The 22,195-nt window shown below is 41.8% G+C and overlaps 2 protein-coding genes across 3 annotated transcripts in view; both read left to right on the forward strand.

Annotated features, from left to right (window-relative positions):
• Positions 1-4,850, forward strand: part of RFX4 (regulatory factor X4) — a 104,259-nt gene extending 99,409 nt beyond the window's left edge. Inside the window, exon 18 of the mRNA XM_067558991.1 lies at positions 3,417-4,850. Within this exon, the coding sequence (XP_067415092.1) occupies positions 3,417-3,689 (273 nt within the window). The 3' untranslated portion in view covers positions 3,690-4,850. The remainder of the gene's footprint in view (positions 1-3,416) is intronic.
• Positions 4,851-11,208: 6,358 nt separating this feature from the next.
• The window catches only part of RIC8B (RIC8 guanine nucleotide exchange factor B), a 61,888-nt gene continuing 50,901 nt past the window's right edge, over positions 11,209-22,195 (forward strand). The window contains exons 1-2 of one of the 2 annotated variants that reach the window (XM_067559369.1): positions 11,209-11,435; positions 16,372-16,419. In XM_067559369.1, the coding sequence (XP_067415470.1) occupies positions 11,349-11,435; positions 16,372-16,419 (135 nt within the window). In that variant the 5' untranslated portion in view covers positions 11,209-11,348. The remainder of the gene's footprint in view (positions 11,436-16,371; positions 16,420-22,195) is intronic. The other variant, XM_067559370.1, reaches the window with a different exon arrangement.

The following is a 22,195-nucleotide window of genomic DNA, read 5'->3' on the forward strand; positions in this document are numbered from 1 at the left end:
CCTAAGTTCTAAGCCTGATTCAGAGACTGACTTCCTCTGTGGCCTTAAGTCACTTAATGTAAAATGTCAAGACTTGATTTTCATTGGTGTTGAGCACCTGCAGTTCTCATTGTCTTCGATGAGAGCTCTAGGTACTCGGTATTGCTGAAAATCGAGACCTTTAGGGTGAAATAATGGCCCCATTGAAGGCAGTGGCAAAGCTCCAATGAGTTTTCCTATCAAACATTGTACAGGAAAATATAATATGCTACATGTGTGGCAACGAAAGCCATGTGATAAAGTGATGAGCCATGTGGTAAATGAATGCATCATGCATCCTTGACCTCTTCACCTGCCCTCTGCTGACTAATTCATCTCCCTGGGATTTAGCGTAACATTCTAAATCACTGAGCAGCTTCAAACTGCTGCCATAAAAAACAGCTTACCACAGAAAACTTTCCTTCTTTTCCTCCTCACGTACTGTTATTACATATATCACTACATGGACCCTGACTTGTTTGCTGCCTCCCAGCTATAGAGAGCAAACTCTGCTCTCTTCCCTTCTGTCCGGCGTTCAGCCTGTGTTCTCCTTAGCAGGAGGCAGATATCATCCCTCTCTATTCTCCAGTTTCTAGCTGTCCCTTCAGACAGTAGTAGAAAGATTATTTTCCATAACTCACCAGCTCACCTCTTTTTAGAAGCTCTCCAGTTAGCAGAGCTAGTCAGGAATTTTCCATCAGAATGATTTGCTCACAGAAAATGCCCTTTTTGTAAAATCAAATTTTTTCATGGGAAAACTTCAATTTTGCTAAATAAAACTTTTTCTGCAGGGAAAATTTAAATGGTGGCTTCCCAGCTGTCTGCCTGCAGAAAGTAAAATGAACAAGAGTCTTCCAGATGGGCAGCTGGCAAGCTGAAAAATTCTATTTCAGTTCTCCCAAAATGGAATTTCCCATTTGTTGAAAATTTTCAAATTGGGACCAAAAAAAAAAAAAGTGATATTTTTCACAGAAAGAGATTTCCAAATTTACCAGTTAGTTCCCTTCTAGGTGGACAGACCTTGGCTCCTCTCTGCAGAGGCTGGAAGACAGGCTTGTAAACATTTGAAGGGGACAGTCTGTCTTCTTCTAGACAAGGTTCCATTATCTTCCTTCTTCAGAACACAGAAGAATGAGCAGGAAGTGTGACATTTTAAGACCTGCTGTTTATTGGATAAAAAGTTTCTTGACTACAGTTGTGACAAATATGGGTTATTTTTCTGCTCACAGATTAGCTGCCAGCAGTTAGTGTTTTTCCTGACTGTATCCAATGCTTGAATTTAATGACTTGCTTGCAAACTCTTTCTTATTCTGTGGATTAATTGCAAACATTAGTATTTAATACTCAGCCTTTGAAATATAAACTCTGTTGATGTGATAGATGAGATAAGTCACGTTGTTTTTTTTCTGTCCCCTGGCTGAATAAGCAGGCAAGGACTTCTGGTGCAAGTACTCACATATGCAAATTTAGGCCTCAGTTCTGCTATCTGACCCACGTGGGATGACCCGGTCCCTGTGCAAAGCCCCACTGATTTCAGTGGGGCTCCATATGAGCATAATAGTCCACTCAAATAGATCAGATTGCGGGATCAAGGCCTGTTAAATTCAGTTTTGGAGAATATTAGTGCATGCAACTTTAAAATGCACTTCGCTGAACGTATGTGTGACTAAAACTTGAACACTTGAATGTTCACTAAGTCTCTTATAGGGAATTGCTATTGTTTTGGCTTCATTACTGAAGAATGGCATAACGTTAATGAGTAGAAACACTCTAGTTAAGATTGAGAAACCTCTCATCTCCCTGTGTAATTTCCTACTGTTTTTCCTCTCTCTTTATCTCAAGACTTCACTTATCACTGTCCCTTCTGCTGCCTACCCTCGTGCGTTTATTCCCATATTCTTTTGTATTTAGCACCTGTTCTTACCCCTAATGCCCTCTCTCTTCCTTCCTTTATTTTCACCAGTATTGCTTTCTATAAAAATTGGGGACATTTACCCCAACTACATTTCCCTTCCCCTCCAAAGCCTCCAGCCCTAAATGCTGACCTCCTTCACAAATCAAGTTCATCCACTTTCTGCTTGGTCTTCATCTTCCTCACCAACCTATGCTGCTGCTTTAGGACTCTGTCTCCTACTGGTCCTCCTCTGCACTCTCTATCTCTGTCAAGACCATGCACGTGGCACTAAAACACTATCTGACTCACTCTTGAACATCTGATCTGTTACTTAGCAATCTTGGCATGTGTACAGCCTCCTTCTGGATGATGATTTTGAGATCCCTCCAGTAGCTCAGACCTGATCATTAAACTCCGGTTTCTCTCCCCTCAGTGAGGCTATTCCACATTATCCATGGAAAAACTCCTTGCCACTAAATATGGAGGAGGTTTGGCTATCATTGCCAAACCTGCATTTAAATTTTTTCCTCTTTCCAGCTATCCCTACCCATCTTCCAAACAGTTCTTTCCCCATCTTCCATCTCCATCCAACCCACTACTCTCCATAATCTATAGGCTATTTTGGATTAATAATGCTTATGCTGTTTTTTCTCCAAGTAGTACCATATTGTCTCATTTTCTGCCACCTTAATTGGCTTCTTATCCATCTCTGAAACTAATTAATTACAATATCCCTCATTCTTTTTAATGTTCACAGTGGCCTCCTACAAGTGGTACTAGCATCTCTCTCTGACCTTCTGTCCACCTGTTGCCCACCTACTCACTCCATTCCTCCAGTCATGAGTTCCTTTCTGTACCCTTGACATGATTCACCACCATTTTGTATTCCACTTCCACTTTCATGCCTAGCCTGTCAACTGTTGTTATACATCTACCAAAGTCAAGTGGGGGACAGATTTTTATTTATAACTTCCCATTATGAACTTACTGAATTTCTTGAACAGCTCCACTTCAGCCTTGGTATAATCAAAACATGCATTGTCGGGCACTGCCACTGTGGTGGCACTGTTCCCTACTTTCCTCCATCTAAGCTCCTGCATCTAATCACTTCCAGTCTTTGGGCTTGATTCTCCAATGCCCTGCACCTAGTGTAATTAAATCAGAATGGCAGAGTATAACACTTACTTTGCCTTGGTGTAAATGACCACACAAGGTGTGGGGTGATGAAGAACTAGGCCTTTAAGTCTCACATTTCAACATTTGTTAACTGAGAGATAAAGAGAAAACAGTCTTTAGAACATCTCATGAGGCTGCACACTACAAATGCTATATAAAAATAAAAGAGAATGTATTGCTGAGATGATTTACCTTTATGAATTTACTGATGACCTTTATAGCTCCTTAAGAATAGTTCTTACTACAAAGGCAAAAGGTATGCTACTGCCTGTTCTAACTTTTTTCATGTGTGTGTTTAACATTTTTAAAATTTGCTTTTATTTCTAAGTACCCTTTCAACAGCCCGACATCCAGGATGGAGCCCTGTTTGATGAGCAGTACCCCAAGACTGCATCCAACCCCTGTAACTCCTCGCTGGCCGGAAGTCCCATCAGCAAACACGTGCTACACAAGTCCATCCATGCACTCCACAAGATATGGAAACTCTAGTGACATGTACACGCCTTTGACAACTCGCAGGAATTCTGAATATGAGCACATGCAACACTTTCCTGGCTTTGCTTATATCAATGGAGAAGCCACTACAGGATGGGCTAAATGAAAATGACTGGTATAGCATGAGCTCATATATTTAATAAAGACAGAAAAACTTTATATCTAGCTATTACATGGGACTTTATCTGAACATTCGTTAATGGACATGAAGATGGATTCGATCCTGGACAGATAATTTTAGTTTATAATCTGGACATACTGCAAACCAGTGTGATGAAGTAACTGAACAAGATTTAACTGTTACTATAGAGCATTATATTGGCCAAGCTGTGCCTTTTTTTTTTCTGTCCTGTAGTCTGAGCCTGTGTGATGTCAGTTTCACTGAGCCATTTTTCCCCCTTATTAACAAATGTTAATTAGTCTTTAAGGAAAGGTGTTGGAGATAAATCTATTTATAATTTGAGATAAAGACAAAAAGTTTACCATAAACAAAGCTTTGGCACCTCTACTGAGTTCTTTAGAGATATTCTGTCAAGTCATCACTTGTTGTCATAAATTCCTCTTTTGGGCTCCGTAAATGGTATGTGTTGTTATAGGTTTCAGTTTACACATAACTTTGTATATTGATGCACCTTTCTGTTGATCAAATAAGTGTTATCCTTACAAAAGAAAGACATGTAGCATTGAATGATATACTGCCTTAAGTTTACTGTGGTTCTTGTTATATACGTATTTGTATTAAGTTTGCACAATCTGGTTAAATGCAACAACTCTGCTCAGTAACATCAAAGTTAAGAAAGGATTTTGAGACTGGCAAGGTGTTGGATTCAGAGCCACATATGTTAAATATATTGATACTAAGCAATTATGTAAAAGTGACAATACAAAACAAAGTATTCGTTTCATTACCTATTGATAGGTATGAAAACTGCTCTTTTGATTCCTTCACAAGATGACAACTTTATATGAGTCTAAAAGAACAACAAAAAACAAAATTCAAAGCTGTGCCTTTGAACTTATTCTGTAATGTGTATGTGTGGGAAAATGTATTGTATTTTTGGGAGAATTTTTAGTAGACATTTTCTGTCAGATTTGTAGGTATTTGTGAGTTTTTGTTAGAATTTATTAACATAGGTTTTCCTTCTGTATTATAAAATGCACCAAGCAATTATGGTGGACCTATTACCCTATGGGTAAGAAATAAATAAATGGAAATATGACATCAGGCATTTTAGTAATTGTTATGTAAATAAAATCTTTGATAGCACCCAGTGTGATAACCACGTTTATGGCTAAAATGGAAATAAGTATTATTTGTACGGTTGTACAAGATATATGAAGGATTTTCACACTCAGATAAAAAATTTTTTGAAATTAAATATATTTTATTTTAATTTATTTTAACACAGTGACCTTCACAGGCTGATAACTCTTTAGACAAATCTTAAATGTGATGGTGTAGGCCCTTATCCAGCAAAGCACTTAAGAATGCTTGTGACGTTAAGCTCTAAATGGTCCTATTGACTTATGTGGGACTGCTCAGGTGCTTAAAGTCACAAATGTGCTTAGTGCTTTGCTGGATTGGAGCCATATACAGTAAAGTCCAAATTCCAGTGCCATTACTCACTCAAGTAATCACACTGATGATGGGAAGCAAGATTTGTCTCTATATAAGTATTATAACTTTTATAACAAGACCGATGCCAAATAGTGTTGGAAAAACCAAGGCTTTGTTTTCTTAGAACAGTGAATAAAGGGGCCAAATGTTCAATCCATGCACACCCAATGTTCTATTTAGGTCAATGGGGTTATCACAGGGTGACTGGTTCCTTTAAGAGGGAACAAGCTCCAGTGGATCTGGACTGATTACCTTCTGCCCAACTGGCCATAACAGAAAAGCACCTGGTCCTTATAAAAGGGGAGACAGTGGCTGGTGGTTGTGGCACATGCCTACACATACTGAAGGAAGTAAGATGGCTCCTGCAGGGGTCTTCATGTGCAGGGGAAAGGCTTGTGGAGAAGGCCAAACTCCAGGTAAGAGGTGCTGGGAGATGAGGCAGACAGGACCTTGGGGGGAAGGGCTGTGCCCAACTTGGAACTGGAACAATGGAGTGCTTGAACTCTGAAGGGAAGACAGACACTCAGGGAGGAGTGGCTATGCCCAGCTTTGGACAAGTGCAAAAGAAATTAAAGAGAGGTCAGATCCTCAGGGACCAAGGGCTGGACCCAGCTGAAACTGGGATGAAGTCTTTGTAGGTTTGAGCTCTGCCGTGAAAGATTTTGTGAAGAACTTAAAAAATCCACACAGTCCAGATAGTCAAAACATTTCCCTTCTGGGATCCCCGTTTATTAAGAAGCCCTGAGTGAAGAGGAAACTGAGGCAGGCCTCTGCAGAGCCACCTCTGGCCACGAGGGGGGCACTTGGGAGGTGGCCAGCCTTTTGAGAGGGTACACATTGACTGCAGAATTGAGTTGAAAAGTTGCATGAAATTATGAGTTTTTACTAATTAGAAATAATGAGCTTATCGGCCAAATTGTTAAGAGTATTTAGATACTTAAAGATGCAGATGGGCACCTATGAAATTTTCAAAAGCACCAACACTTTTGAAAATCCCACAAGGTGCCTCTTTGCATCTTTAAGTGCCTAAATATCTTTAAAAACCTGGCTCTGGTTCCCCATTGTGTGGTTACATCAAGGGAAAAGTGGAGGCAAAATTCTACCAGATCAAATGCTATTGCTGTACACTCGGTCTACAGTCATTTTGCACTAGTGTAAATGACTACAAATGGTGCAGGGCAACTTAGAATCAGGCTCAATGTATCAAATCCTACTTTGTTGTTATTCAAGATATCTACAAAAATGTCAAAATATTACATATTTTAAAGCTTATGATGAAGTTTATAAGTAGATATCTACAAGATATCTACAAAAATGTCAAAATATTACATATTTTAAAGCTTATGATGAAGTTTATAAGTAGCTAAGCTTTAGCATCTATAATTTTGAAAGTATTTGGTTTGGATTAAGGTCCTGATTTCAATGTTCTTTCTGTGATTATTTAATCAAGGCATTGAAATTGGTCTATTAAGTATAAAATGCATACAAATATGTACCAACACCCAGACTATAATCAGTGCACTGCCAGTCATAGGGAAAGCAAATGCGACCAGAGAAGTAAAATTTGCCTTTTCTCCCAAAAGATCTTAAATCACTGAACAGCAGCCCCTCTGCTTAGCAAAGCAGGGCCCACCAGTGATCCATTCCATGAAATACTTTGTCAGATTCAAGGTTTTGGTCTTTATTTTCAACATCCCTTGCAGAGGAGTGACCTAAGTTACCCAATGGACTGCCGATTCTGACCTACTATGACAGCTGCAAACCACCAAAACAGTCAGCCTCAAGAGTGAGGCTCATGTGGGCAGAATGGAATTTTCTCTGCCAGTAGCGCTACAATCTGGAGCGGACTCTTGAAAGAGATCAGGGTGACCTGAACCTTAGCAGCTTCTGAGCAAAGTGCAACATCCACTTATTTGCCTTTCCACAATAACAGCGCATTAAAATAAACAAAGCTCAGTCCCTGCTGACTGGAAGGAGGAGAGACAGATATATAGCCTTATATGTACACATGCTCTTTAGACTTTCAGGGATCTGCTCAGATACCATGATGATGGGAGCCATATGAGAACCCAGGTGAGTGGATAGATAGAAATCATATGCAGTGAATACAGAATCACTGAAATGCAACTATCTCAGGGATGGAGGAGTGCAACCAGCCAGCATATAGCATAACAGTTTTGGGAAAGGGGGAATTTTGGTCAAGGACACCACAGCAAACATTTGCTCTTATGAAAAAAGCCATAGGATCTTTAATGTTCACACTAATTAGGTAGGATCTTGGTTTTGAAGGTCTCCTCCAGAACACACACACTCATTTTATCTAATTTAGAAGGGCAGAATTGTCCCTATAGGAATTTGAACCTGTAATTCTAGGAATTATTACAGAGCAGATGTTTAGATGGCTAAGTGATTCCCTCCCCCCCCAACCATGGTAACTAAACTATCGTGATTTAGTAGCCACAAATGTTAAGTAAAGTACAACTATACAAATGCCTCCGGGGAAGGCCTCTGTCTCTTTTTATTCCCCTGAGATCACTACAAATAAACAAACACATTAACAAAATGGTGATTTTGTCATTCTGGAGTGAAACCCGTCTACAGCTCTGCAGGATTTTCATTACCAGGTAGAAAAAAGACTCAGCAGGGGAAGAGCAGTGAGAACTACTTTCACTAGAATGAATCCAATTTTTTGTCAGGCTACCTCTTGCTGCTAGGGTCACTACCCTTTGACAAAAATGGCCTCTGACCTCCCCAATCTCACAATTCTGTTGTGACTGACCCTGAAACCCATGAAATGCAGGGGCAGACGCTGCTTTGGAAGGTTTAGATAAAGTGACTAACATGGGAGGGACTCATGGTATGCGCCATCTGAAAAGGTCTGGCAGTTCTGTGGGGGAAGATGCAATTTATTCTGTCCGCCTTTCATTGAACTCCTAATCCTTCATATGCTACTTAAGGTGTAACCTAAAATGCACGGATGATAAATGACAACGTGCCTTCAAAGTGCCAGCGACTGTTTTCTACAGTCTATCTTTTAGGTTTTAATATTAAGATATATAAATAATTTGAATGTTTTATTGTTCTGGACAGAGAGATGTCTAGGTAGGCTTGTACATTATTATATAGTATGTAGCTAAAAGAAATACCAAAGGATTATTTTTGCTTAATTTGTTTTCAGGAGATACTATAGCCTAAACATATGTGTGAGTCAGAAAAATCAGACTCATGTTTAGGCGTGGATTTTGTTCTTCTATATGTCCCAAAGGTTGGATGATGATCTGATTTGGGATTCCAGTTCAGCGCACTGTGGATAGAGGTCCTAATTAGAAAATTCAGATCCAGGTTTGGATCTGGATTACACATACACACAAGCACAAGATGTTCAGGAGTGTTTCTATTTTGGAATCCATTAGTAGTTGCTAATGCTCTGACCTCAGGGTATTCAGCCATTCAGTCAAATATTTGAGAGAGGGAAATAAGTATGCTCTTCAAGTTTGCTAAGTGAGTGAGCATTCCTAGGAGTCAGGAAAGGGGTCCATGTTGAATAAGTAAATTCCTCCTAGGGAACAATTTTTTATTGTTGATTTCAAAATAGGCAATTTTCTGCAATCTGGATAGTGCATTTTGATTATAAAGTGCTCTGAACACCTAAAATACTGATAAGTTTTAAGTGTTGTTTATTGACCTATAGATGTGCGTAATGCTTCACAGACATATAGGAACACAAGGTCTCTGCCCTTGAGTTTTGAAAGCTCACCCTACATTTTTTGCCCACCCATAACTCCTACTGATCTCTCACTCTTTTAATGCAGCATATGACCTAGTGGTCCAGGGAGTGGAGCAGGTCGTGACATGCTAATGCCGGTCAGGCAACAATAAACTCCCATCACACCATCAATCTGTCTGCAAAAGGCTTCACTGTGCACAGACAACTTTGGAGAGCCAACCGTGTTGTCACTTGGGACAGAGAGCCTAATTTTTTATTCTAAGTGGAAGCTAAGATTCTAACATGATTCCAGGAGATGGGACTTGAGGAAAAAACATCAACGATACTGAACTCTTGATGGTCGCAAGAGATGGCAACACCGCTATCAGGCTTATCATTCACTGAGTCACACAGTTTTGTTTTCTTACTAAAATGTGCTCCACAGCCTTCAAAGACTGTCCAATTGTGTTATGCATACTTGCCTCTTGCTTTTGATATGTAGGTGTAGGGTCTGCCTGACCACCCTGACTCTCCAGCTGTAGCAGCACCAGCTTTTCTTAGTTAGTCATCAGAATATTTATTTTAAGCTTTATTTCATGCCCAACACCAATGGCTGTTCTCTTCTTCTGCTGCAAGCTAAAAGAAAGTCATGAAAGGCCTCCTTGTCCCCCTTTCTGGCTGGAACTTCAGTACACACACACACTCCCTATGGCATCTGCCCAGAACCCACCTACACAGAACTTCTCACCCTAGGACAAAGGGCCAGACATTGAAGTGCCATCACTGTGCACCGGTATGATGTAACATCATCACATATTAATGGCACATCACACTATGTTGCAATATTTTCATGCAGGGAGGGCAACCAGAATTTTCCTTGAGTGGGAGGGGAGACACAGAGCTCTCCCTCCCATGCTCTGTACCCTGCAACACACTCTCTCCACTGTATCCCTCACCCGCCACTCCCCTACACCCAGTTGTGAGCTCTCTCACGCTGCCTGTTAACTGAGACCCAAGCCCTGTCTGCTGCATCCCGCTCTACACACACTCTCCTTTTGCTATCCCACACTCAGCCCTGTGCTCCCCCCACACGCACACCAACCCAGTTCTTCCACAGAGGGCCAATCTGGCTGAAGAGTATCATCCCCACAGGGGGCCAGGCAGCTCTGGGAGCCTCAGACCTCATCCTCCTTCTGTGTCTCTGCTTCCCCAGGAATCATGAAAAGCCTAGATCCAATCCTCCCACCCTCCCAGGGGCTGGAGGTTCCTGGTGCTCCATGTCTCCCCTGGGATGGGGGTGCTTGGTGCCCATGGGCACTGGAAGGATTGCAAAGGAGGAGTAGGGGGTGGAGAGGAGCAGGTACCTATGAGGACACAGCACCACTAATATTTAGCCCAGCCACCCCTCCATCCTGATGGGGGTGCAGTGGAGCCAAATTTGAGTGAGTGTCATTGCGAACTGGTGCTTGGAATCACCGTGCCACTCATATTTGGCCCGGTCTCCCTTCTGTCATGATGGTGGGGCAGCGGGGCCAACTTCCCAGCTTTGGTGAGGGGCTGGGCCCTCCTCGTTACACCCCCTGCCCTAATGTAACCTCTCTGATCCGAGGTCTTCAGTTCGCACTAGGCCAGCATCATGACCCTGGGACACAGCTACTGCGACATGACAGTCCTGCCCATTGGGACGAAGGGACACAGTTCCCCCCGCGGGACCCGTGTTTGCAGCCTCCTGCGGCCATAAGAGCATAAATGGTGGAGAACCTGCAGCCAGGGCCGCATGCACATTGTTATTAGTTGCAGTAGCTACCACGGTGGGGACACGTCGTGATGGCTATCGTGCAGCTGGGGAAACTGAGGCACAGGGAGGCAGGACAGGAGTCAGACACATTCCTTACACACACAGCACGCCAGGGATCCAATGGGGACTGCCTGGGTGGTGGTGGGGAAGGGGACTTTTAAAGCTTCAAGTTCACCTCCCCTCCCCGCTCCCACCGCATAGGCGTAGCCTGCTACCTGTCCCTGGGGCCTACAACCCCCAGCATGCAAGACGGCACCTATAGGCCACATGTCCCGCCATGCGTGGCCGTTTCACTGACGCACTGCATGCTTTGAAATGTAGTCTCTGCCAGCCTCGGCCTTGCCTGCGGAGCGTATGAGGCTGCCCCGCCCAGAGGAGGGAAATAGAGCTCAGCCAATCGGAATGACGAGATGGGCGAGAGCCCGCCCTCTCTGGCCCGCTCCAGCCAATAGCGACCGAAGTCTCTCTCCTCAGCTTCGCCCAGCACACTCGGGTGCGGCGGGGGTCGGGTCGTTGGTTTCCAGGACAAACGTGGCGTCATTGGGGGTGAAGAAGGGTGAAAGGTCGGGGAGCAGCTGCGGGGTGGGCGGTGGCTGCTTCTGGTGGAGGAGCTGTGGCTCGGGACAGGGAGCGCCCCGCAGGCATGGAGCTGGAGACGTCGCTGGAGGCCGTGAGGGGGCGCGGCGGGGCCGAGGGCATCGAGCGGGTGCTGGGCCGGTACAACGAGAAGGTAACGGACCCTCCCCCCACTGGCAACCCCCCTCCGCGGCCTCAGCATAACCCACCCTCGGTATAGCCCCGGCCCGGTCACACGGCCTCCCTCCTGTAACTGTCAGCGCCTGCTGACTGCAGCGCCCTGCGCGCAGAGCTGCCGGTCTCCTCTGCCCGGATCAACCTTCCTGCTCGCTTGGGGTTAGAACCCGCCACAGCCCTCACCCGCCAGCCCCCTAATGGACCCTCGTGGAACTCGGCAGAGAGAGCCACCGCTCCCCGTGCGCGGCGTGACGGCCCCTGCTGCGCCTCTCAGCAACCCGCTTGTTGACGCTCCTCCATTGTTCGCTGACACCTGTTGTCTGTACAATCCCTCCCTGGCCCTCCTTACTCCGGCTACCCCTCTTCACCCCTGCTGCTTGCCCGCCCTCATGAGTCCTCTTCCTTTGTGGATCCCTGTTTCTGTCTCAAACACCTTCATATATATATATTCCCGTTCTTTCCTCCTATAATTACTCTTCGTTGCTGAAATCACACTCCTGATATTCCCATTTCCTGCAGTGCCCCCAGTTATTGCCTGTAAACCTTTTCCTTTTTTTACCTTTTAAATTTCACCAAATTAACAAACACTGATTACCTTTCTTATATATACCTCCTCGAAATGGCCCCCTTTACTCCGTCACCCCTCTCCTTTCTCATTCAATGTGCCTTCCACCTTCTTTACCACAGTTACCTTAGTTCCACATGAGAAGATACTCAATTACTTGATGCTTATATCACTTACTTGGAAAACAAGAGTGTGCGTGTCTGTAAAATATATATATATATCCTTGAAATCAAATCATCCATGAGACCTTTATTTTCCGCCACCCTCTCCCCCTGCCCCAATCAAAACCTTGCAATCACTGGCTGATAGCAGAACTGGAAAAAAAACATTATGGTATTCTTATTTCTGAGTGGGTGGGGCTGTCCCTGTATGAGGGATAAATAATGTGGCTATTTCAGGAAAGGTTAATATTTGTTCAAGTTTGGTGATTTATAGCCCCTCTTCTCACTCCCCCACCCCTAATTGGGCACTCCTTAGGTTTACAGTATATCATGTTTGTTCAGTGTCTAGCATGAAGGGGCCCTGATCTTGGTTGAGGCCTTTAGGCATTACCCTAATATAAAATTGTACTATAAAATAATCTGACCTGAATGTCCCTTCACCTTGCCTAGGCTATTAATCACCATGCACTGTATGAATATTAACCCTCCCTGAACAGAACAACAGCCCTGCTCAGAAATAATGCAATAATGATTTTTTCAGCTCTGCCATAAGCCTGTGGTACTAGTGACTACAAGGCTTTGATAACATGACGACTGTAGAGTCGGTGGAGGGCAAACACTTGAGTCATTCCTTTCCTTTCTCTTTGGAGATGATGGATAACATCTCATCCACCTGAAGAGCTCTCTTGCATAGGGTTCCCTTGTCACCCATCCTGCTTCGTGAGGCCCCTGGGTGATGCGGAGATCATGTGGACTGTGACTGTCAGTATGCAAATAACATGGAGCTCTGTCTCTCTCATAAAATCCAGGCGGCAGAGCTTATTTCATCTTCCTGTGTATCTGGCCAAGATTGGGGCATGGGTGCAAGAAAGCCAGCTGAAGCTGAGTTCAGAAAAGGCTGAATTGATGATGCTGCCAGGAAGCATCTAGTGAGCAGTGGCAAAGGGCAATGTCTGCCCCCATTACCACAGGGGTATGCCTGTGTGCAGTCAATTGGCCTGGGGATGTTTCTGCATTCCCTGATAGCACAGAAGTGCAGTTTTTTACTTGTTGGGCTAAATGATTGTTTCCATTTTTGTCTGATGTGGACTTCATGACACATAGGTTGTTGTTGTTGTGGTGTAGTCTGTCTTTGAAGATCACTTGACATAGAACGTAGCTGCCTAGTTCCTTATGCATCAGTTACAGAAAGAAGAATGAAATACTGCTTTTGGATACAATTAAAGGCTTATTTTGAACTCTGAATCTGCTAGATTTGAGTACTAGCTTCTTAAATTGCCATCTCTCCTTTCTTGTGCTGTTGCAGCAGCTCATCTCAGCTTTGTATCAGCTCACGCTGACCCTTGGCCATAGCTTGTATACTGTACAAGGGCTTTCCTGGTGGCTTTGTCAGTTTTGTACGGAGTAAGCTTTTCATTTGCTTTTAAGTTTCTAGCCCTGTAATTTGAAAAGAAAGCCTTTATGAATGTGAATCAGTGCCTAGGTTGTCTTCCTAGGTATGACCTGGATAATTTCTTATTGAATGTTGTCTCTATAGTTTAATGATTGTTTTAGCAGAAACCTACCTGGTATTGAGTAGAGTATCAACACTAGGCAAGAACATGCATGGATAGACTTGAATGTATTGATTGGGGCTACTGTCAAGACATCATGTGTGTGGGACTGTCTCCTCTGGAATTCACTTGCCTGTGGTCCAACAGAGGCTTTAGACTGCTGACACCAGCACTAGAGGGGGTTATGTCTGAGGGGCAGATTGTGCAGGAATGTGAGCAATTATTTTTTGAGAAGTAAAGGGTGGCAAGGCTGACAACTGTATTTTTGTTAAATTCTGTATGTGCATTCAGTGTCTGACAGCATATAAACATCTCATAAATTACCTCTTGTCTCCCTCCTTTCTTAACAACTCCACCCAGCAAAAAATCCTTCATCTGGATATTCAGGTGTGCAAAACCCTACTCATTTGGGGCAGGGAAGAGGCTGGTAAGATTTCCTCTGTTGGATTTAGTATTCAAGAAGTGATTAAAGTTTCTCCATCTGATGACTGGAGGTTTTGTTGTGTATTCCAGAGAAACTTGGGTAGGGGGAATGAATCTCTTTAAAAAATTGTCCTAATCAGGCTCATGCCCTGCTGATTGCGGTTCTTGCAAAGAAATCTTACCTCAGTGTTTTCTGCGTGTCATTTATATATCCTCTAGGGCATAATCAGGTAGAAGCAGAAAACATCACAGTATCTAGGTGCCATTACAAACTGATAGTTAGCTAGATTTCTAACAGAGCATATGAAAAAACCACCTATTACTCTAAGCACACTTTTCAAACCGTTAATAAAAGAGAACCCAGCAAATTCTAAAAGCAGATAACTCATCTCCCTACAAAACAAAAGTTCATTTCTTTGGTAGAAGGACCCAATTCTGTCTTTTTTTTTTTTTTTAACTTTTAAGAGTAGTCGTTTCTTGGTGGATGCAAATGGCTGTTAAGAGACAGCATTATTTAGGTGCTCATTCCTTCTCTTCCCACCCAGGGGCCCCATCTGCAGTGGTTACACCAAATACGTGTTTCTCCTTTTGCTCAGAGATACCTTAGCCCCACTAAATGTTTCCCTAGTCTTTCCAAGATATCCCTGTATCAATAAAAAGATGCAGCCAAGGTCTGGGCCCTTTCTTTCACTCAAACACATAACTCCCCCTCAGCACAGATGTCTGTGAACTCTTCCCATCTGGCTTCCATGTAAAGATCTGTAGTTCTAATAGATGTTCTGCTTGGAGGAGTCCCACTTAATACTAAACCAAATCCTAATTCCTAAAGACATATCCAAAGCCTGTCTTCTGCTTCTTCCTACCCAGAGATGTTCTGCTGGTACCTTCATGACCATTAAATGTAGTTAAAAACAGCTACCACAGTTTACAGATTATTTTACTTTTTGCATTGTTGGGCACGTCTGATCTGAGGGTAGTAAAAAGAATCATAATTTGATCTTGAGAGCCTGTCATTACTGAAGAGATGGATGCTGATAACTTTTGATAGCGAGACATCCAGTTTTTGCCGGCATAGGTGCATGCTTGTTGCTGTGCAAGCCTCTAGGTAAGCCACAGGAGGCCGTCATGCTTATCCTTGGATCATTTGTATGAAAGGTAGCAGCTTGTCATTTTTTCCTCTTACAATGTTAAAGGACAGAGATAGATAGTACAGATTCAGTGTTTCATTTCGTTAAATAAAATTACATAGCTTAGCAAGAGTCTTACACCCTGTTGCTTTCCATCTCTCTTTTTTTTTTTTTAACCATTCTTAAAGACCAAATATTGTTAAAATAACTAATTGGTGCTCTCAAGCTAAAATGTTTTTGTCTAACAATATTTTTTGAGTGCTGATTAATTATTTATACAATGCAGACTATTCTAAAATAGAACTACGGTCCATCACTTGCTCAAGTTCTCTTAGACCACACCTCCCTCACACTGAAATGGTACCCATAACCAAAGAACACTAGGTAATGCATTTAGACAACCAGTAAAAATTAGAAATTGAAGAAATACTTCAACAGACCTTGTACTGTACTCACTTTTATTTGAATCAGCATTTTCTGGGTGAATTATTTTAAAAATACCCCAAACTGGGTAAGTCCATTTAAAACAGAACTTTCCAAGCTACAAATGACATGCATCACTTACTGCCATTTGTAAAACCTGAGTAACTAGATAGCCTCGCTGCTTTACAAATGTAACAAATTCTTAGTACCTGTGTAAGATGAAAAGATGGGGTTAATAACTATTACACACAAGAGAAACTGAAGTTATCTTGCTGGCCTGATTCTATTGCATTTGAAGTTGGTGACAAAAATACCACTGACTTTAGTGTGGTCAGTCTTTGGCTCTAAGTGACTTGGACATGGCCACAGAGGAAGTAAAGGTTAGAACTACATACCTCCTGGATCCAGGCTCATGCTACAGCTATAGGGATAATTGAGCAATTTATTGCAAGCAATTGCGAGTTAACTGTAGTCTCATAATTGAATGCAGTGGGTTAGATTATATCATTCCAGAAGGTCTCTTTGCAACATATCAAATTGATTCATGTTAAACTGTGACCTTTTGTTATAATCAAATTATGGCAATTATTTAACACTTTAACTGACCATTAATGTAACAAATGTTAATGGACTATACATTTAAACTTGTTTCTTTCTCCAGAATAGGGCCACTTTCAAATTTGATCCTGCAGATGAGGAGAAAAGAAAGGTAAGTAATTTAACAAACTTTTCTACTTGTGCATGACCCCTTTCAGGCAGTCTTTCCTTTGCTCTGTATAGTTCAGGGTCAGCTACTGCTGAGGTGATACAAATGGGCATAGTTTATGTAGCTCTTATGACATACATGTTGTCTTGTTGTGCTTTTAGAAAAAAGAAAATTAGAGTTCCAAAATAATTCATAAAGAAAAATAACCACAGTCAAGTGTTCTTACTGGAGATTATGATTAGAAAAAATAAATGAGGGGACCACTAACAGAACTGGGCAGAACATAATATCCACCTCTAGGGAGACAGGAAAAAACTGGCACATTTAACTGGAGGAGCCCCTTTCATACCATTAGTATGTCACCAGTTTGTTTCCTGTCTGCATCTGAAGGTATTGGAAAGAGAGGCTTAAAAAACTTCTAAAATGGAATTACAGAGGGTATAAAACAAAGAAATAAGTGTCACTTCATAGTTAAAGAGCTGTAAATGGCAAAATATATGCCGTATGTTTAGGGAGTCAAAGGCAGGAAATATTTGAACTTCATGGCATGTTACTGTACGGATGTTAGAGCTTAACACCTCATATGAGAACCAGAAAAATCTGGCATTAAAATTCTTAGGAGTGCCTCTGGTTTTTAAACTTACGGCATAATAAGTGCATTATGAAAAGGCCCTTGATTTTTCTTTCTAAATTGATTTCAGGCTGAGTAGAGGATTTATTGGCATGAGGATCTTAGTCAGAGGGTTATGTTCTTGCTCTGGTTACTGAAATTAATAATGAAAAAAACAGTTACTTACATTACAGTAATTGTGCTGTTTCAAGATGTTCTGCACATGTTTCCCACTTAGTGTCCAGGTGAACCAGTACACCTTGAACAACCACAGTTACTAAAAACTGTTCTTTGAATTACTGCATATGTGGATCCCACTCATAGTGATTAGCCAGCGTCATTCTTCAGTGAGGTGGGAGCTAGAAATTATCTAAAAACTGTCCTTCCAAAACAGATGTCAGGGCTTGACACAGTGGCTAATGAATAATGTTTTGTAAACATATGAGCTGAAGACCAAGTAGCAGCTCTACGTATTTTCAATAATGAATCTTGACTTAAATATGCTATCTGTGCAGCTTGTGCTCTAGTGGAATGAATTCTGATATTCATCAAAGGGCTCTTATTATCATAAGTAGTCCTGATACAATTGGACAGTGATTTTGAAAGTCTCCGCAATGAAATATCTATCCCTGTAGATTTGTTACCATAAGCTACAATGTCTTGCAGTTTTACAAAAAGGTTTAGTTCTGTCCAGATAACATAATGATTTTTCTCAGATCTAGAGTATGCAATTTAGATTCAGCCAATGACAAGTAAAGTTTCTGAAAGAAAACTGGTAAGTGAATTAATTGATAAGAGTCTGACCTCACTTTTTGGAATAGAAAGACAGATGTGATTGCATAGTTACTCTATCCATATGAAAAACTGTAGGAGGGATTTATCACTAAGGCTTGTAACATGCTTATTCTACAAGCTGATGTAATTGCCACTAGTAATTCCACTTCCATTAATAGCAGATGAATTGGATAATTCGATAGAGTTTCGAAGTGGTGGGGAGAGGGGTCCATTACTGAGGACCGCACTAGGTTTAAGTCCCATGTTAGAGTGATCTTTCTTGCAGGAGAAAAAACATTATACTCTCATAAATCTGTTCACTGATAAGTGAAGAAAAAACTCAACTTCCCTCTGCTGGAGGACAGAATGTGGAAGTCGCTACCATGTGTACTCTGACCGAAGCAATAAACAGTTCTGAATGCTTTAAAGATAAGTAATCTAAAATAATTGGAATGGAACACTAATGTGGAACACAAGCATTAGTCTTTGCTCATGGAAAATGTTTCCATTTGGCCGTGTACATAGTCCTAGTGGATAACTTTCTTCTCTGACGAAGAATACTTTGGACCTCTGAAGAAACATTCTGTCCACTGCGGACATCCAGACTGTGAAATATAAAGATGCTGGGACTAGATGAAGAATTAGATGAGGGGTGGCCAAACTTATTGACACTCTGAGCCACATACAGTAATCTTCAGAAGTTCGAGAGCCACAAGACACTTACAACCTGCCCCATGGGGCGGTGCCTGCCAGGGCTCGAGGCTTCTGCCTTGTGGGGTGGCACCTCCTGGGTCACCTCGCAGAGCTAAGGCCCCTAATCCCACCACCCTGCTGCAGGGCAGAAGCCCTGATATTCCCCCCCACACACCCACACACAATCTGGTAGGCAGAGAGTGGGGATGTGGGGGGTGCCACGAGCTACACTTGAACTATAAAAGAGCCGCATGTGGCTCATGAGCTGCAATTTGGCCACTCCTGTTAGACAGTAATTCTGAGAGAGCATGTTTTTCTGAACTGGTATTATAGTGACTGATGACTTGACACCAGCTTTGGTTCTCAGACTTAATGCGAGTGATGTCAACACAGAGCCACCAGTATTACTCAAGCCTTCTCATCTCTTATTTTCTATAACATCCTTGGAATCAGTGGATATGGAGGGAAAGCATATATCAAATAGTGTGATCAACAAATTGTGAAAGCATCTGCCAAGGATGCTGGACTCCTTTCTGCTCAAGAACAAAAAGCTGGATATTCCCTGTTTTGATCCCATGCAAACAAGTCTATTTGGGGAATTCCCCACTCTCAGAAGACTTGGTTTAGTAGAAAAATTTTCATTTCCCATTTGTGAAACAAGGATGTTTGCCTGCTTTGTGAGTACACAGTACCATTTTTCTCTCCTAGGAGGTGAAGAGCTGTCAGACTGATGCGCTTCTGAGTACACCATTCTGAAAGTTCTGTGGCTTCTTGACAAAGATGACTTGATCTCACACCTTGTCTGTTTATGTAGTATGAGACTGTGGCATTATCTATGGAAAACTTGGATTGAAGAGTCCTTTTTGACAGGCAAAAAGGCTTTGAAAGCTAATCACTGCTTTTAATTCTATGTTTATGTGAATTATGGATTCTAGACATGACCAGAGGCCATAAGCATGAAAGTAATCTACATGTGCATCCCAGCCTAATTTGGATAAATTGGTTATCAGAGTTTTGGACATGACTGGAGAAGCAAATGGAATTCCCACACATACGTTTCCCTTTGTCATCCACCATTCCATCAAGGCTCCGGATTTGATCAGGAATGAGTGCTTTTAATGACATATCATGGAGTGCTGGTTATAAGTTGAGTTGATCCATGCTTGAAATGGTCTGAGACATCATCTGACAATTGAGGTTACAAAAGTATATGAAGCCATGTGCCTAAAACACTTTCTTATTGTAAGCAGAGGGTATGTATAGAAGTGAAGGATAAGATTTTTTTTTTTTTAATTTGAAATATGTCCAATGGGTAGAATGCTCTTACTGCTATTGAATCTAGAATTCATCGGAGCTCTTCTATAGACTGGGACAGATCCAGATGTGACTTTATGTTGATCCTAAAATCCAGGGATGAAAATAAATTAATTACTTTGCTTGCAACCACTATGACTTGCATTCATGACTTCCCCAGTACAAGCCAGTTGTTCAGATAAGATTAAACATGCATAAATAAGATTATGTATCAGATAAGATTATGTATGCATAAATGAGCTGCTAGCACTGACAGGTGCTGCATAAATGCCGTCAGTGTCAATGACATTCTGAAAGGAAGTACCCAGAATGGATAATGACTCCCCAGAGCCATAAAACATAGCATTTGTGGGTTCACTTGCACATGAAAATGTCCTGTAAATTGAGGATAATGAACTAATCCATGGTATCTAGTGCTGGGATAATCGAAGCGAGAGTTACCATGTGGAACTTGGTGTGTTGAATAAATTTAAGGTTTCTGAGATCTAAAATTGGATGCCAGCCACCTTTTTTTGGTATGAGGAAATAAAGAAAATAGAAGTCTTTCTGATGTACTAATTCTAATGCTCCTAGCTTGATAAGGTCATCTATCTCCTGGCATATGGCATTCTCATGAGAAATAATCCCTGAAAAGGGACTGGAAAGTGGGGTGGTAAGGAAGCAAAGGTTTGAAATTGGATGGCATAACAGTCCTTGCTTACTTAAAGGACCCATCAGTCTGCCATCCAAGCCTTCAGGAAATAAGATAAGACAGGAACCAAAGTGTGACAATCCTTGTAGATTAGTACAAGATCCTCAACCATTAAATCAAATCTGATTCCAACTGAGTAGCTACAGAAGAAGGTAATGGAGCTGACTTCTTTTAATATCTATAACTTTTTCTAAATTGTTCAGAAGGCCTCTGGTGTTCAGAATCTGAAAAGAATTTTGAACTTTCCTATATCTGGGAAAACAGACTGAGGCCAAAATTCCCTGGTTTTGAAATTATATGAAATCTTCAAGGGATCTTCCCGAGTCTGGCTCAGCTGCTTCCTTGCCCCTGAGTTGGTGTCACAACTGTGACAGGAGTGTCGGAAGGATGCCTAAGAAAGGAGGAAGCTTCTGTCTCTGATCAGATTGGGGTTTTTTTTTCCATGAGGGAAGAGCTTCAGTTTGGACTGCGTCTCCCTTTGTGCACTTCTTGAATGACATGCAGATAGCACAGATATCTGGGATAACTAGATGTTCCTCAGCCATAATGTATGCCTTTAGTGTCTTGGTATCAGTGAGGGGAATATTCCCCTCCATCCCCAGAACAGGCATGACTTAAAACCTGGAGATTTAGGTTCTACCATAAACTGCACTTTTTTTCCTGCTGACCTGCTGCTAACTGAAACAGTAACAAGTAACTAACTATAAACAAACTGCTAACCTCCAGTCTAAGTTCTCAGGAACAAGAATAGTAGAGTTAGAAACATGTTCCAACTCATTGTCTAAAGTGGTTGGAAGGCTTTGAGTGAAGGTTGAGGTTGCTGTATCCTTTCTTCCCATGGGTGGGGGAGGGGCCAGGGGCAGGGGGACATGAGGGAGTGCATGCATGATTCCTATTGAACTCTGCTAGAGAAAACGTTCTGAATTGCTATTCTGGGGAATGTGGACACCATAAGTGGGTGCAGTTACTCAAAGAACCAGTTGCCAAGTGCAGTTTACTTGAAGAACCAGAAATTTCAAGGAAATTAGGATTATCTAGACCACTTATACAAGAACAATCTGCCTTCATGAGTCTAGCACACAAATGGATTTGTTCCAAGACAATATGTGAATTTACCCAATACATAAAAACTAGTAACAAATATCTTTAGGTATCAGATCATCTAGTTTTTAGTAAGTGGAAATATGTTGGATGTTTGAGGATACAGTGGGTTTAATATCCAATATACTTCCATTTAAAACTAAGATTGTAATATATTAACTTTGATAACCATAGTTCAAAACTATATAAATAAAAATATAACAAAAACAAAATGGCTAAGATGACTTTTACATACATATTTATTCTTAGTTCTATTGAAAATGTTTTAAATATGTTATGGGACTACTGTGCACGCTGACATTCTAGGCTTTTGTATAAACCCAAGTAGTAAACAAGAACTTTAAATAATACACAGGTCCCTTTATTATATATTTCTCTAATTCCCTTCCTGTTGACTTAATTTCTGTTCCATGCTTTCAATAATTTTCTGGTGGTGTCTTGTATTCCTTCATTCTTGACATCTTATGAAACACTTGTCACGGAATCACAGGGTCAGTGCTCTCTGCTCCATACGGTCCCTAAAGTTACCCCTCTCAATGTGACAGCCCTCCTTGGAAGTCATACTCTCTAGAGGACTAAGCCATAGGCTCCACCAT

The sequence above is a fragment of the Emydura macquarii genome, unplaced genomic scaffold (genome assembly GCF_026122565.2).
Source record: "Emydura macquarii macquarii isolate MOO-44397 ecotype Brisbane River unplaced genomic scaffold, CSIRO-AGI_Emac_v2 contig_2205, whole genome shotgun sequence".
NCBI classification, from domain to species: domain Eukaryota; kingdom Metazoa; phylum Chordata; order Testudines; family Chelidae; genus Emydura; species Emydura macquarii.